At 46.6% G+C, this 16265-nt stretch overlaps 1 protein-coding gene across 2 annotated transcripts in view; it reads left to right on the top strand.

Annotated features, from left to right (window-relative positions):
* Positions 1-16265, top strand: part of LOC127571990 (segment polarity protein dishevelled homolog DVL-3) — a 147542-nt gene that overhangs the window by 77757 nt on the left and 53520 nt on the right. The window contains exon 5 of one of the 2 annotated variants that reach the window (XM_052018790.1): positions 11271-11435. The exons of the other annotated variant lie outside the window; for it this stretch is intronic. Coding sequence (XP_051874750.1) covers positions 11271-11435 — 165 coding nt within the window. The remainder of the gene's footprint in view (positions 1-11270; positions 11436-16265) is intronic. 2 annotated transcript variants of the gene reach the window in all.

The following is a 16265-nucleotide window of genomic DNA, read 5'->3' as shown; positions in this document are numbered from 1 at the left end:
TGGATCCACCTATCACCTGCCAGCTCTTGCTCCACCCCTCCACCTCACCTCTTTACACTGGCCATCACCCCTCTATCTTTCAGTCCTGTTGAAGGGTCTCAACCTGAAACGTCAACTATCCATTTCCCTCCACAGATGCTGCTTGACCCGCTGAGTTCCTCCAGCATCTTGTGTGTTGCTCCAGATTCCAGCATCTGCAGTCTCCTGTGTCTCCACTATTTTCCAGTATTGTTTCATACGTTCATTTACACCCAGCTGAGAGAGCAGGCAAGACTTGAGTTTGGAGCCTCGTCTGAAAGTTGGCATCTCCAATGTTGCAGCGTCCTGCTGAGTTACAGCTCCAGTAATGTGAGCTGAGAATTTATGCTTGAGATTCTGAAATGAGGTTTGACCCATAAATGCCTGACTTGTCACAGGGAGAATGCACTCCCTACTGGGTCATGGCTGAGAACTTTGTTCAGGTAGTAAAAACTTATGAATGCTTTCACTGTGGTGTATCCTGCCCCAATACTCGCCCTTTCATTCTCACAAGGATTTATCCTAAAGAAGCTCTCTCCCCAACCATGTCACAAGCTGCTTTGCAAGGCATGGGGTCAAAAGCCAGCTCAGGAAATGAGCTGCCTCTTCATAATAAAGAGTTAAATTATTGGCAGTCTGTCAGAGAGAGGGTGGTTCATCAACGACTTTTCCTCTTGTGTTTAGGTTTCCCAGAAACACTTAGCTGAAATAACATGTCTCTCCTGTGAGATCCTGTCTTTGATGCCTGCCGCAGATTATTCCTGCCAACAGCAAACAGAAAATAAAATTGCAACTGTTTTAGTATAGATGTTGCAGCTCTATAGAACTCTGGTCAGACCACACTTGGAGTATTGTGTTCAGTTCTGGTCGCCTCATTATAGGAAAGATGTGGAAGCTTTAGAGAGGGTGCAGAGGAGATTTACCAGGATGCTGCCTAGATTGGAGAGCATGCCTTATGAGGATAGTTTGAGCGAGTTAGGGCTTCTCTCTTTGGAGAGAAGGAGGACGAGAGGGGACTTGATAGAGGTGTACAAGATGATAAGAGGCATAGATCGAGTGGACAGTCAGAGACTTTTTCCCAGGGTGACAATGGCTAACACGAGGGGACATAATTTTAAGGTGATTGGAGGAAGGTATAAGGGGGATGTCAGGGGTAAGTTCTTTAGAAAGAGAGTGGTGGGTGTGTGGAACGCACTGCCTGCAGAGGTTGTGGTGGTAGATACATCAGGGACATTTAAGAGACTTTTAGATAGACACATGAATGATAGAAAAATAGGGGGCTATGTGGGAGGGAAGGGTTAGATAGATCTTAGAGCAGGATACACAACATTGTGGGCCAAAGGGCCTGTACTCTGCTGTAGTGTTCTATGTTCTATAGAAATTTTTCATTAATTTCCCAATCCTTCAAGAGTAATAGAGTAATACAGCACAGAAACAGGCCCTTCAGCCCAATGGGACTGGCTTAGATGACCATGGTCCCCATCTGAGCCAGTCCCATTTGCCTGCGTTTGGCCCAAATCCCGCTAAACCTTTCCTATCCGTGTACCTGTCCAAGTGCCTCAACCACTTCCCCTGGCAGCTCGTTCCATATACTCACCACCCTCTGCATAAAGAAGTTGCCCCTCAGGTCCCTTTTAAATCTTTCCCCTCTCACATTAAACCTATGCCCTCTAGTTTTTTGTTCCCTTTCCCAGGGAGAAAGACTGTGTGCATTCACCTTATCTATACCCCCTATGATTTTATGCACCTCTATAAGTTCACCCCTCAGTCTCCTACGCTTCAAGGGAGCAAGTCCCAGCCCACCCAACCTCTCCCCATAACTCAGGCTCTCGTGTCCTGGTAACATCCTCATAAATCTTTGCACTCTTTCCACGTTAATGTCGTTTTTGTCACAAAAATCCATTCATAGCACAGAGACAGGCCATTCGGCCCAACTGTTGCTTGCTGTTCTTCATACTCCATCCTACCCCATCACCACATCCTTCCATTTCCTTTCTCTCTTGTGCTTCTGATCAGCCTCTCCTTCAGTACCTGTTTGCTATTCCTCATTCTCACACTACGCTCCACATAAAGGAATTTCTCCTGAATTGTCCATCAGATATAGTTGTGATTATCTTACACATGTGGCCCCAGTTCTGTTTTATTCCCCACTATAGACCACCCCGTCAACTCTTTCATCCTCCAAAAACCCTTCATAAAATCACCCCTTCAGTCTTTCTTTTATAAAGAAAAGGTCACAGCAGAATCAGAAGCACATTTATTATCACTGACCTATGACGTGAAATTTGTTGACTTGTTTCATCTTCTCTGGATAGTTCTGGTGTCATTTTAAGCTTTTGTAGCATCTTTCCCCTGTGGTCCATAAACTTTTTGTTATGAGGAGGCCACAGTGCTCTGGGGATGATTGCAGCTTACCGTTTTTTTTTGAACATACAAAAGTACAGGCATGGTAGTGTGGCGGTTAGCACAACGCTATTACAGCGCCAGCAACCCAGGTTCAATTCCAGCCGCTCTCTGTAAGGAGTTTGTACGTTCTCCCCGTGTCTGCATAGGTTTCCTCCGGGTGCTCCGGTTTTCTCCCACATTCCAAAGACGTACGGGTTCGGAAGTTGTGGGCATGCTATGTTGGCGCCGGAAGCGTGGCAACACTTGCGGGATACCCCCAGATCACTCTATTGCAAAAAGACGTATTTCACTGTGTGTTTCAATGTACATGTGACTAATAAAGGAATCTTATCTTATTGACTAAAAGCACTACAAAACGACATCCAGGGCCAAAACTACAGCAACTCACACAAGAAAGAAAAAACTACGCAGACAGATTCTAACTACATAACTACAGCAAATAACGCTAACTAACGACCACAAAACACAATACTTCAGATAAGGATCTCGTTCACACTGTCCATGACACACGCGATCCCCTGGGGGGCCCACCGACTGCGAAATTCACCCAGGGTGCTGGCGGATACCGCATGCTTGCAGCTTGCCATTGACATTGTAAGGTGGTTCAGCCAGTTCCAAACTTAAATAAGAGGCCAGGACAGGTCTTCCATGCGCTTTGGAGATCCCAAACCCCCCACTCTTTCATATTACTTTTTCACCAAAAATCCCATCCCTTATGTCTGTGAATTTTGGTTCCCTGCTCTTTCTATCCTACTCCCCTCCCCCCACTGTGACTTACTGTCCCTCTTCTCCTCTGTTCAGCCTTGTTGCCTTGTCTCTGCTCCCTGACCTCTATGCCTTCCAATGCCTGCTCATAAATCACTCGGAGGCGCCTTTCTGTAACTGACGAATGCTGTAGAGGTGTAAGTTACTGAGAAAGGAAAATGAGTGGGCAGGGGGTGGAGGTGAGGGTGAGGGTGGGGTTGGTGAATGGGAATTGGTTTATTATTGTCACATGTATCGAGGTGCAGTGAAAGACTTGTTTTGCATACCGTCCACACAGATCAATTCAATACACAGTGCGTTGAGGTAGTACAAGGGAAAAGCAATAACAGAATGCAGAATAAAGTGTTACAGTTACAGAGAAAGTGCAGCGCAGGCAGACAGTAAGGTGCAAGGCCATAGCAAGGTGGCTTGTGAGGTCAAGAATCCCTCTTATCGCACTAGGGGACTGTTCAATAGTGTTATAACAGCGGGATAGAAGCTGTCCTTGAGCCTGGTGGTAGGTGCTTTCAGGCTTTTGTATCTTCTGCCCAATGGGAGAGGGGAGAAGAGAGAATGTCTGGGATGGATGGGGTCTTAGATTATGTAGGCTGCTTTACCAAGGCAGTGAGAAGTGTAGACATGGGAGTCCATGGAGGGGAGGCTGGTTTCCGTGATGCGCTGGGCTGTGTCCACAACTCTCTGCAGTTTCTTGTGGTCACAGGCAGAGTAGTTGCCATACCAAGCCATGATGCATCCAGATATCGATAAAAACTGGCGAGGGCCAAAGGGGACATGCCAGATTTCTTTAGCCTCCTGAGGAAGTAGAGGCACTGGTGAGCTTTCTTGGCTGTGATGTCTACGTGGTTGGACCAGGACAGGCTATTTGTGATGTTCACTTCTAGGAACTTGAAGCCCTCAACCCTTTTGACCTCAGCACTGTTGATGTAAACAGGATCGTGAGTGGTGAATGGGTTTGTGTGCTGAATAATTGACTGGTCCACAGGTTCCTAGAATGTGATGGCCCAGAAGGAAACAATTTGGTTTATCATGTCTGTGCTAGGTTAAACTTAATGCAAGACTCTACAAAGACTTGCATTTGTCATTAATGTTTCAAGGAGCTTGGTGAAGACTTAAAAGCACGGCACTAGAATGATCCAGCAGAGATGAAACCTGCCCTTTACAAAGAGCTTTGTAGACGTTTTTCTCAAGTAAGCATTTGATACAGATCCACAAAAGGAGAGGTTAGCTCAGATGACCAAAAGCTTATTTAATAGGTTAGGTTATAAGGAGTATTTCAAAAGATGTCTGTATGAGAGAGAGAGAGCGACAGATAAATTTGGAGAGATTTGTGGAGATTAGCTTCGAGCCTTGGCAACTGGAGAATGATTAAATTCAGGAATGAAAAAGAAAAGTGAGAATTGAAGGAACAGAGAGCTCTCGAGAGGTTTTAAGGCTGGAGGTGATTACATCATCCAGAAACATTGCACGATCCATGTGAGTGTGAATCATGAGTTAATCATTTCTACCAAGCAACTTAAGTGTCTCCGATGAAAAACACTGTGATGCTGGAGGAACTCAGCAGGCCAGGCAGCATCCGTGGAGAAAAGCAGGCGGTCAACGTTTTGGGTCAGGACCCTTCTTCAGGACTGTAGATGGAAAAAGGGGAAGCCCAATATATAGGAGGGAAAAGCAGAGCAGTGATAGGTGGACAAAAGAGGGGAGGTGGGGTGGGCACAGGGTGGCGATAGGTAGATGCAGGTAAGAGATAGTGATTAGCAGGTGCGGGGGAGGAGGGGAGAGCAGATCCACCAGGGGATGGGTCAAAGGTAAAAAGAGAGAGGAAGAAAGGGCTAGGAAAGGGAAGTGGGGGGGAGGAGGGGTGTGGGGAAGGGGGGTGAGGATTACCTAAAGTGGGAGAATTCAATATTCATGCTGTTAGGCTGCAAGGTTCTAAGCTATGCACCTATCGCTGCTCTGCGTTTCCCCCCTTTTCCCATCTTCAGTCCCAAAGAAGGGTCCTGTCCCGAAACGTTGACCACCTGCTTTTCTCCATGGATGCTGCCTGGCCTGCTGAGTTCCTCCAGCATCGTCGTGTTTTTCATCTGGATTCCAGCATCTGCAGTCCTTTGTTCCGCTATGACCATCCTCCATTGACTGGACTCAGTCGGCCAGCTTCACAATTAATAGCCGTATTTTGTTGATAACGGCAAGAAGTCAAACATAATCTGTGCTTCTGCCATAAACACAGGTGCAAGTCTGCACAGGTTTGGCAGCGTTTGTGTTTTTAATTAGTCGCGTTTATGCTACGCTGCAGCTCCAGAGCTCAGACTGATGTTTGCATGGTAAAGACTAGTGCCACGTCCTCTCTTGCCCAGAGACATTTGCACTTTGTCTGGACCACGAATGCACTGGTTCTTCAGTGCTGGGTCATTGCTTTTCTACGAGCTCGGGAGATTGGACGTGTGGGACCAGCTCCCCTCCAGGATTAGACACAGAAAATCTCTGCGCAAACAGAAGCAGTGCTCTGCATTGAAGTTCTGTGCCAAGAAACAGCTGATTTAATAGCTCCCAGCAAAACATTGCAAACAACCCGAGCCAAGTGAGTCACTCCTTATTGTAACTGTTCATTAAGTGTGGATTTGGCAGTTTGCAAAGCAATTAAAACAGTGGCAGAATCTGGATGGCAGCATCCAAAGTACTGAACAGTCTTATTTCTGTATCAACAAACGAGATGCTGAGGAACTCAAAGTCAAGTTTATTGTCATGTGCACATGTACAAGTGTGCACAGTTGCAATGAAAAACTTACTTGCAGCAGCATCACAGGCAGATAGCATCAGATAAGCAGCATTTACAAGAAAAAACATAAATTAAGCATAATTATACACAATCTTTACAAGAAAGAAAACAATTAGAACAAAATAAAATCCATTGTCATTCAAAGTGGTCACAGTGTTGCTAAACCATTGTGATAATGATTTTGCCAGTTGGTTCAAGAACCGAATGGTTGAAGGGAAGTAGCTGTTCCTGAACCTGGTGGTGTGGGACTTCAGGCTTCTGTACCTCCTGCCCGATGGTAGCTGCGAGAAGATGGCATGGCCCAGATGGTGGGGATCTTTGATGATGGATGTTGCCTTCTTGAGGCAGCGCCTCCTGTGGATACTACCGATGGTGGGGAGGGATGTGCCCGTGATGTATTGGGCAGAGTCCACCACTCTCTGCAGCTTCTTACATTCCTGTGCATGATGAGGATACTTCCAGCAGGTCAGGCAGCATCAATGGAGGTAAATGGACAGTCAAAGTTTCGAGTCGAGACCCTTCACCTGGACTCATCTGACATCTGCAGTCTCTTATGACTCCAGCCTTATTTCTGTGATGGACTCAAAGTGTGCCTACTTCTTTTCTTGAATTGATGCCTCTCCTAGGGTTAGTAGGATCTTAGAGCACAACAGTAGGCCACCATTCCATTGAGTTTGAGTTTGTGCCAAGGTTTCTAGAGAGCCATTCCATTCGACCCTTGCTTCCTACCCGATTTGTTCTACGTAATTTAGCTCCTCAAACATTTATCCAATCCCCTTGGAAAGTTGAATCTATTCCCTCGATCCTTTTTGCACATTTCAGATCAAAACAATTCAATTATAAATAATCCCATCGTCCTCATGGTTTCCTGATTCTTTTACCTGTGTTTCCTCTGGTTACCTAGTCTCCTGGCACTGGATACAGTTTGTACTATCCTGCTCTTTCAAAACTATTCAGATTATTAAATTGCCCCTTAACATCTCTGCCCTATGAAGAACAGCCAAGATCTCTCCCATAACAGAAATCTGAGAACCCTGCTCCAATTCTGGTAAATCTTCTCTCTGCTCATGTAGAGAAATCTTTACCTTCTTTAGGCACTGTGGAGTTCTGTGATTAAATATTGATCATTATTGTTAAAGCACCTGTAGATATAATTAAGTAATAGATGGTCAACAAAGATGCTGGAAAGGAAAGAAATGTGTCCATACAAGCCTGTCCTGGTCCAACCATGTTGACGCCTCGGCCAAGAGAGCTCACCAGCGCCTCTACTTCCTCAGGAGGCTAAAGAAATTTGGCATGTCCCTGTTGACACTCACCAACTATTATCGAAGCACCATAGAAAGCATTCTGTCTGGATGCATCACAGTTTGGTATGGCAACTGCTCTGCCCAGGACCGCAAGAAACTGCAGAGAGTTGTGGACACCGCCCAGTGCATCATGGACACCAGCCTCCCCTCCTTGGACTCTGTCTTTACCTCTCGTTGTCTTGGTGAAGCAGCCAGCATAATCAAAGACCCCACCCACCCAGGTCATTCTCTCTTCTCTCCTCTCCCATCAGGCAGAAGACACAGGAGCCTGAGGGCATGTACCATCAGGCTCTAGGACAGTTTCTACCCCACTGTGATAAGACTATTGAACGGATCCCTTATAGGATGAGATGGACTATGACCTCACGATCTACCTTGTTGTGACCTTGCACCTTATTGTCTACCTGTACTGCACTTCACTGTAGGTATGACACTTTACTCTGTACTCTGTTATTGTTTTTACCTGTACTACCTCAATGCACTCTGTACTAACTCAATGTATCTGCACTGTGTAATGAATTGATCTGTATGAACGGTACGCAAGATAAGTTTTTCACCAGCGCCTCTACTTCCTCAGGAGGCTAAAGAAATTTGGCATGTCCCTGTTGACACTCACCAACTTTTATCAAAGCACCGTAGAAAGCATTCTGTCTGGATGCACCACAGTTTGGTACGGCAACTGCTCTGCCCAGGACCCAGGACAGTACAAGTGACAATAATAAACCAATACCAATACCAAGATGACCCAAAATGTCAACTGTCCATTTCCTTCCACAGATGCTGCCTGACCCGCTGAGTTCCTCCCGCACTCATTTCTTGCTCCAGATTCCAGCATCTGTAGTCACTTGTGTCTATACAACATCTTTCTTGACCTCAGAATGTCTGAAAGTATTGAACATATATGAAGTACTTCTGAAGTATAGTTGTTATGGTATTGTAGGAAATCTGATTTAAATGTTGAACAGGAGCCCTCTCATCTTAAAATAGTATTGTGGAATATTTTACATCAACCTGGGTTTAATTTAATGCTTTGTCTAACAGGTAGTAAACAACTCTGACAATGCTGCACTTCCTCAACACTATGCCTCTGACAGTCCACAGTTTGGAGTACTTAAAAATGACTCATCTGCCATTGTTAACATTACTGGCACTGGGAATTTCATCCCGGATTACGTGATGAAAATAGAATGGGTCTTGGAAGGTTAAAAGGGGTGGGATTCTGCAAGAGGGAGGGGAGATGGTGACAGGAAGATTCTCAGAAAGGGGAGCAGACATTACTGTGGCAGGTGATGGAGCAGCAGGCTGGAACCTCCTGGATTCAACATTCTTTCTGATTCTAGTTAAGTGGTAAATTCCAGGAATCCACAAACACAAGACAGAAACCATCTTCAGGGTACCGCATGTTGGGAATAAGTTCAGAAATCGCAGCAGAAACATTAGGTTGCCATCATTGTTTAATCACCCATTAACAATCAATTAACACGCCTTTTGTCGTGTAATATTCATTATGTGATTTCCCTGGCAGTGAATATCACTGTGCGCTCATCCGTAGGCACTCACAATCAGCAGACCAGATGCTTCTGACTATCTGAAATGGTATCCCTTGCCAGCACAGTACCAAACCTGATTTGACAATGATTTTCTCAAAGCACAACTTAACTCTTTTGTTTCAGAAATGCAATAGAGAGAGTCAGAGAGTTATACAGCATGGAAACAGGCCCTTTGGCCCAACTGGTCCATGCTGACGAAGATGTTCCATCCAAGCCAGTTCCAGTTGTCTACGTTTGCCCCATAACCTCCTGAACCTTTCCAATCCATGGACCTGTCCGACTTTCTTTTAAAAGTTGTTATTGTACCTGCCTCCACCACTTCCTCTGGCAGCTCGTTCCACATAGATACCACCCTCTGTGTAAAAAAAAAAACTTGCCCCTCAAGTTCCTATTAAATCTCTCCCCTCCCACCTTAAACATGTGCCCTCTGGTTCTTGATTCCCCAACCCTGGGAAACAGACTGTGTGCATTCACACTATCTATCCCCCTCATGATTTTACACACCTCTATAAGATCACCTCTCAGTCTCCTACTCTCTAAGGAATAAAGTCCAAGCCTGTCCTATAACTCAGTCCCTCAAGTCCTTATGGATCTTTTCTGCACTCTTTCCAGTTTAATAACAGCTTTCCTACAGCAGGGAGACCAAAACTGAATGGAATACTCCAAGTGTGGCCTCACCAGAGTCCTGTACAACTGTACCACAACCTCCCAACTTTTATACTCAGTGCCTTGACTGATGCATTTCAGGTGTTTAGTTTTATTTTATTCTGCTTGATTTTTCCTTCCCCACCTAGTTCACGGAGGCTGACCATTGCTTGGTCAGTCTCCCGCAGTACCTAGCCATGGAGTCATGGAGCACTACAGCCCTTTGGCCCACAGTGTCGATACTGGCAATCAAATACCATCTGCATTAATCCTATTTCCCAGCACTTGTCAGAGTCAAGCTTATTGTCAGATGCACAAGTACATGTAGGCACAGGTACAATGAAAAACTTACTGGCAGGAACATCACAGGCACACAGCATGATATAAGCAGAATTTGTCCTGTAACCGTATATGCCGTGGTGATCGGGTCTTGGCCACTGGGTGCTTGGCTCACATTGGGCAATATTTTGTGCTAAATAATGGGCTTCCATTGGGTGCTGGGCTCCTGTTGGTCTTTGAGTTCTAGTTGGCTCCTGAATGTCTATTGGCCACTGTTGACTTTACTATCTCGAATTTACAAATGGATGTGTAGATGATGCTTGCAGATACCTCTCGCCACCAGATTGGAATGTGTCTGCTTGTACTACCAAAAATTTTCCTGTGAGGCATTTATATTGATCATCACCACAAAAGGTCTCCCATATTGTTGCCCAAATCCGTGACCAAGGGTAACGGAACTCTGGTTAGGCCGCATTTAGAGTATTGTGTGTAATTCTGGTCACCTCACTACAAGGAAGGATGTCGAGGCTTTAGAGAGGGTGCAGAGGAGGTTTACCAGGATGCTGCCTGGATTAGAGGGCATGTGCTATCAGGAGAGGCTGGACAAACTTGGGCTCTTTTCTCCGCAGTGGCGGAGGCTGAGGGGGGATCTGTTGGAAGTGTATAAAGTGATGAGGGGCATAGATAGGGTGGACAAGCAATATCTTTTTCCCATTATTGAGTGATCCAATACCAAGAGGGCATGCATTTAAGGTGAGAGGGGGTAAGTTCAGAAGAGATGTGAGAGCAAAGTTTTTTACTGAGAGAGTGGTGGATGCCTGGAATGCGTTGCCTCATAGGGTGGTGGAGGCAAATTTATTGGGGCTTTTTAAGAGGGGCTTGAATGGGCACATGAATAAGAGGAAAATGGAGGGATATGAGCATTCTGTAGGTAGGAGGGATTAGCTATGTCGGCACAACATTGTGGGCCGAAGGGCCTGTTCTGTGCTGTACTGTTCTATGTTAAAAAATGAATCTACAGCTCTGACTGGTTTAAGGTATTTATCAAGGGAGGTCAAGAAATATCGAGGGTAAAAGTTCAAGTTCAAGTTATACTTTGTTATTCACCTATACGCTGTTAAACACATAGAGGAATGAAATGTCGTTTCCCCCAGACACACAACAGAGGACATACATAGAACAGAGGACATACAATAAACGCAGACAGAAAAATTGTCCAAGCACAAATAGTGCAAAAAATGGTATATACAGGATACAAAATTAGTGCAAGATCAGTGCAAAACCAAGTAGGAGAAAGAAAATACAGAACTCAGTGTATTGCACTAAGTGTATACACATGTTCAACAGCAGCCAAAAGTTCTTACGCGCCGTTCTGCAACTGAGAAATGCTCAACTGAGAAAGAGCACAGTTCAGTGATTTCAGATGGGCTGTTGTACAGATGGATTAGAGAACGGAAATTGTAGGGAATAGCACATTAGGGACAGAGATTATTGAGGAGCTAACTTGGAATATTGCTTTAAAAGGAATCTGCAGAACATCTAAAGCCACTGCAGACACAAGGCTGCAATGGAGCGGCAAACAATCTGCTGGAGGAACTCAGCAGGTCAAGCAGCATCTGTGGTGGGAAAGGAATTATCGACGTTTTGGGTCAAAACCTTGCAAAGCCTGGATAACAAGAGAAATAAAAGGTTAGAGACAAATTTCAGAATGTTTTTGAAGGTAATGGAAATACTGGAGGGAAATGAAAAGTTAAAAACAAGAGGTAGAAAGAGGGCCAGGGGTCACTTGATTCCCATAATTTGCTTCACTAAATATAGGCAGGAGAAGCATTCCATTTACCGGTGCACTGTAGACAGATACCACCAGTTGATACAAGATAAGATTTCTTTATTAGTCACATGTACATCGAAACACACAGTGAAATACATCTTTTGCGTAGAGTGTTCTGGGGGCAGCCCGCAAGTGTCGCCACGCCCACAACTTCCTAACCCGTATGTCTTTGGAATGTGGGAGGAAACCAGAGTACCCAGAGGAAACCACGGGGAGAACGTACAAACTCCTTACAGACAGTGACCGGAAATGAATCCAGGTCACTGGCACTGTAATAGAGTTACGCTGACCACCACACTACCATGATGCACTACACATCATGTAGATACCAATATTGAGATTTATTTTCATTCATTGATGAGATGTGGATTGGGTAGCCAGCATTTACTGTCGATCCTTAATTGACCATGTCATTTTCAGGGTGGAGTTAAGAGTCAACCACACTGACCAGATTAGGTAAGAGAGATGTCCTCTGTAATCACAGTCAAGCATCAGTTGTGTGTAGGTGAGTGGTGAAATCTGAATCAGAATCAGATTTATTATCACTGACATATGACGTGAAATGTGTTGTTTTGCGGCAGCAGTACAATGCAAGACATAAAAATCTATAAATTACAAAAATAAATAGTGCAAAAGAAAAGGAATAATGAGGTAGTGTTCATGGGATCATGGACTTTTCAGAAATCTGATGGCGGAGGGGAAGAAGCTGTTCCTGAATCATTGAGTGTGGGTCTTCAGGCTCCTGTACCTCCTCCCCGATGGTAGTAATGTGAAGAAGGCATGTCCCGGAACGTGAGGGTTCTTAATGATGGATGCCGCCTTCTTGAGGCACCACCTCTGGAAGATATCCTCGATGGTGGGGAGGGTTGTGCCCATGATGGAGCTGGGTGAGTCTGCAGCCTCTTGCGATCCTGTGCATTGGAGCCTCCATACCAGGCGGTGATGCAACCAGTCAGAATGCTCTCCACTGGACGTCTATAGAAATTTTTAAGGGTCTTTGGTGACATACCGAATCTCCTCAAACTCCTAACAAAGTAGAGCTGCTGGCATGCCTTCTTCGTGATGCATCAATGTGTTGGGCCCAAGATGGATCCTCTGAGATGTTGACGCCCAGGAACTTGAAGCTGCTCACCCTTTCCACCGCTGACCCCTCAAGAAGAACTGGTGTGTGTTCTCCCGACTTCCCCTTCCTGAAGTCCACAATCAATTCCTTGGTCTTGCTGCCATTGAGCGCGAGGTTGTTGTTGCGACACCACTCAACCAACCAATCTACCTCACTCCTGTACACCTCCTCATCGCCATCTGTGATTCTGCCAACAGCAGTGGTGTCATTGGTGAATTTATAGATGGTGTTTTAGCTGTGCCTTGCCACGCAGCCATGAGTGTAGAGAGAGTAGAGCAGTGGGCTAAGCACGCAGCCTAGAGGTGCGCCTGGGTTGATTGTCAGCGAGGAGGCGATGTTATTGCCGATCCGCACTGACTGTGGTCTCCCGATATGGAGGATCTAGTTGCAGAGGGAGGTACAGAGACCTGGGAGGAGTTGCTGAGAATGTGGGGAGAAGTGTAAAAATGGGTGATGGATGATTGGCACAGACTCAGTGGGCTGAAGTGTTTTCTGTGCTGATGCTTACATCAATATGCATTGTCTATGTAATCCAAGGGATGAGTAATTCAGAGGTACACGGACCCTTGTGCTTGAAGGGCCATTTTCAGGATGGAGCAGAATATTGTTGGCTGAGACTGTTGCAAACAGAGAGCTTTGGGTCAGCACAGTGGCAGCAAACGGCATATAACATTTGTTTGACAGCACATGCACAATTCTTCTGTGAAGGGGCATGAGATGAATGAGTTGTGGTGGGTTGTTGGCAGATTGCAAAGAGACAGAAATATGATTGGCAATTGTAGAGAGAAGTGATGATTGGTTCATAGTTTGAGAGTGGGAGCTATGATTAACTCCCCCTCTGTAATATGGGAACTATGATTGGTTCCCCATCTGCAGTGTGGGAATAGTAATTGGCTGACTGTCTGCTGGGAGGGAATTCTGATTGGCCAGCTGCATGCAAAGAGGCAGCTGTGATTGGTTAGCTGCATGCAAAGGAGGAGCTGTGATTGGCTATTTGTCTGGAGGGTGGGAGTTTTGATTGGCTCTCTGCATCAGGAGCTGTGATTTGGTGCAGAGAGCTGTGATTAGTTCACTGTCAGCAGCTTGATAAATTAGCACAATCAAGACCTGTTTCTGTCACTGTGTCCTGGGATTGGTTAATGTCTGTTGGGAGAGCATTAGTAGAACGTGAGCCTCCTCCCTGTGGGGCCCACTGTCGGTGATATTCCCAGTGGGCGGAAGAAACAGTTGGAATTGTTGGAAACAACCTGTGAGAGCAGAAGCAAGAAAGCAGAGCACGGGAGGCTCAGTGCCAGGGATTAACTCTCCCAGTCAGCTTTATCCACACACTGGAGAGGATTACGCTCGGCAAGGGATGTAAGGCACAGGGATACCCCAGCCGGAGTGTCCACTGGATTGTCGGAACTTCCCTCTGCCATTCCCGTGCCGGAGTTTGGCACCATTTCCGCAAGGATGATTGGCATATTCTCACCCTGACTCCAGCTGCTGAACGATAGAACGATGCTTGTGTAAAGCATGGTTTGGTCCAGAGACAGGAAGATGCACTTTTTAAACTGAACCTCAAAGCTTCCTGGAACTTTGGATTTAACTGTGGGCTGGTGTTGTGCTTTTAATCTGTAACCACAAGTAACTGAATCTTTTTTCTTTCCCCTGAATACCTTTCTACGTTTCAGTGCTGTGAACTGCTCCCAATGGAAAAGGACTCTCTGTGTATCTGCTCGAGTCTGTTGCACTGACCCGGGTGTTGGTGTGTGTTGCTCAGTGTTGGTTACAGTGCTGGAGGACAGTGTGCTTGCCTCAACACCTTCTACAGCCCAGCTGAAGACAAAGGGTCGCTTGTCCACACAACAGCCCCCTCACACTGACTCCTGCCTTCCCATCCGCTTCATAGCGTGGGCTCTCCGTCACTCGTCTTACGCCTGGGGAATCGTTTCCTCTCCTTCGCCAAAGTGTACCTGGGGGGGGGGGGGGGGGCCCCGATGTGAAGGAAGGGGGTGAGGATGGTGTTCCTGTGTTTCAGGGTGAGGGGGAGAAGTCGAACCCTACCCCGCACTGTGTTCCCCCGTCGGACGCCAGGACCTTGGCACTGCTGGACCCTGCCTTCGCTGGGTCGAGTCCGCTGCTTCCCCGAGGTGCAACCTACTGCCCGTCTTTGTAAGTGGCCTTCACCCCCCTCCCCAACTCCCTCATCCCCCTCCTGCCCCACACCCACCTCTTCATCATCCCACCCCCCAAACTCCCTCATACCCCTCCTGCACCACACCCCACTGTCCATCATCCCCCCCACCTCCCCCCCCACCCACACCTTCCCAGGAAGCTGAGAACCTGCACGAGAGGATTAGACACAGGCAGATTTATGTCAAACTGCAGATGCTATTTCCAAGGATTAGCTGTGCCTCTCTTGCACTCCTTTTGCAGGAGTGCGATGTCTGTAACAATCGGAAAACTCGCAGGTTTGTGAAATTAATCCCTGTCTGTCTGCTTCCACACGGACTTCTGGACTCTTCCCCTTGTGAACTTCCCGTTGCCTGTCTCTGTGCAAAGTCACTGGAATTTCAGTGGACCTTAACTGGGTCTCTGTGAAATATTCACTGTGTTCTGACTACAGCCAGTGGTACAGTTACAGATTCTGTTCTAATAGTCGGTTTGGGCCCAGAGAGAGCATATTCAAATGCCTTACGGTACTACTGAGATCTGCCACTGTATAAAACCAAGTACAGTACCAGTGGGAAAGGTCTGCCAGTGTTCCACACTGCGGTACAGTACCAGTGGGGACGGATCTGTCACTGTATAACACCGGGGTACGGTACCGGTGGGGACAGGCCTGTCCCTGTATAACACTGGGGTACTGTACTGGTGGGGACGGGTCTGTCGCTGTATAACACTGGGATACGGTACCGGTGGGGATGTGTCTGTCGCTGTTTAACACTAGGGTACAGTACCGGTGGGGACTGGTCTGTCGCTGTATAACACCGCGGTACGGTACTGGTGGGGATGGGTCTGTCACTGTATAACACCGGGGTACAGTACTGGTGGGGACAGGTCTGTCGCTGTATAACACCGGTGTACAGTACCGGTGGGGACAGGTCTGTGGCTATATAACACCAGGGTACGGTACCGGTGGGGACAAGTCTGTCGCTGTATAACACCAGGGTACAGTACCAGTGGGGACAGGTCTGTTGCTGTATAACACTGGGGTACAGTACCAGTGGGGATGGGTGTGTCACTATATAACACCGGGGTACAGTACTGGTGAGGATGGGCCTGTCACTGTATAACACCGGGGTACAGTACCAGTGGGGACGGGTCTGTTGCTGTATAACACTGGGGTACAAGTACTGGTGGGGACGGGTCTGTCACTGTGTAACACTGCCCTCTAGTTTTAAATTCCCCTGCCTTGGGAGAAAGCCTCTATCTTATCATTGCCCCTTATAAACTCCAGAAATTCACCCTGTGTCTTCCTGCACTGCAAGGAGAACCCAACCTATTCGGTCTCTCCTTGTAACTCAAGTCCTCCATTCCAGGTAAGGTCCTGGTGAATCTCCTCTGCACTCTCCCCAATGCT

This window comes from Pristis pectinata, chromosome 6 (genome assembly GCF_009764475.1).
Source record: "Pristis pectinata isolate sPriPec2 chromosome 6, sPriPec2.1.pri, whole genome shotgun sequence".
In the NCBI taxonomy this organism is placed as follows: Eukaryota; Metazoa; Chordata; class Chondrichthyes; order Rhinopristiformes; family Pristidae; genus Pristis; species Pristis pectinata.
Note: the sequence above shows the minus strand (reverse complement) of the source record. Positions and strands in the feature narration are given on the sequence as shown.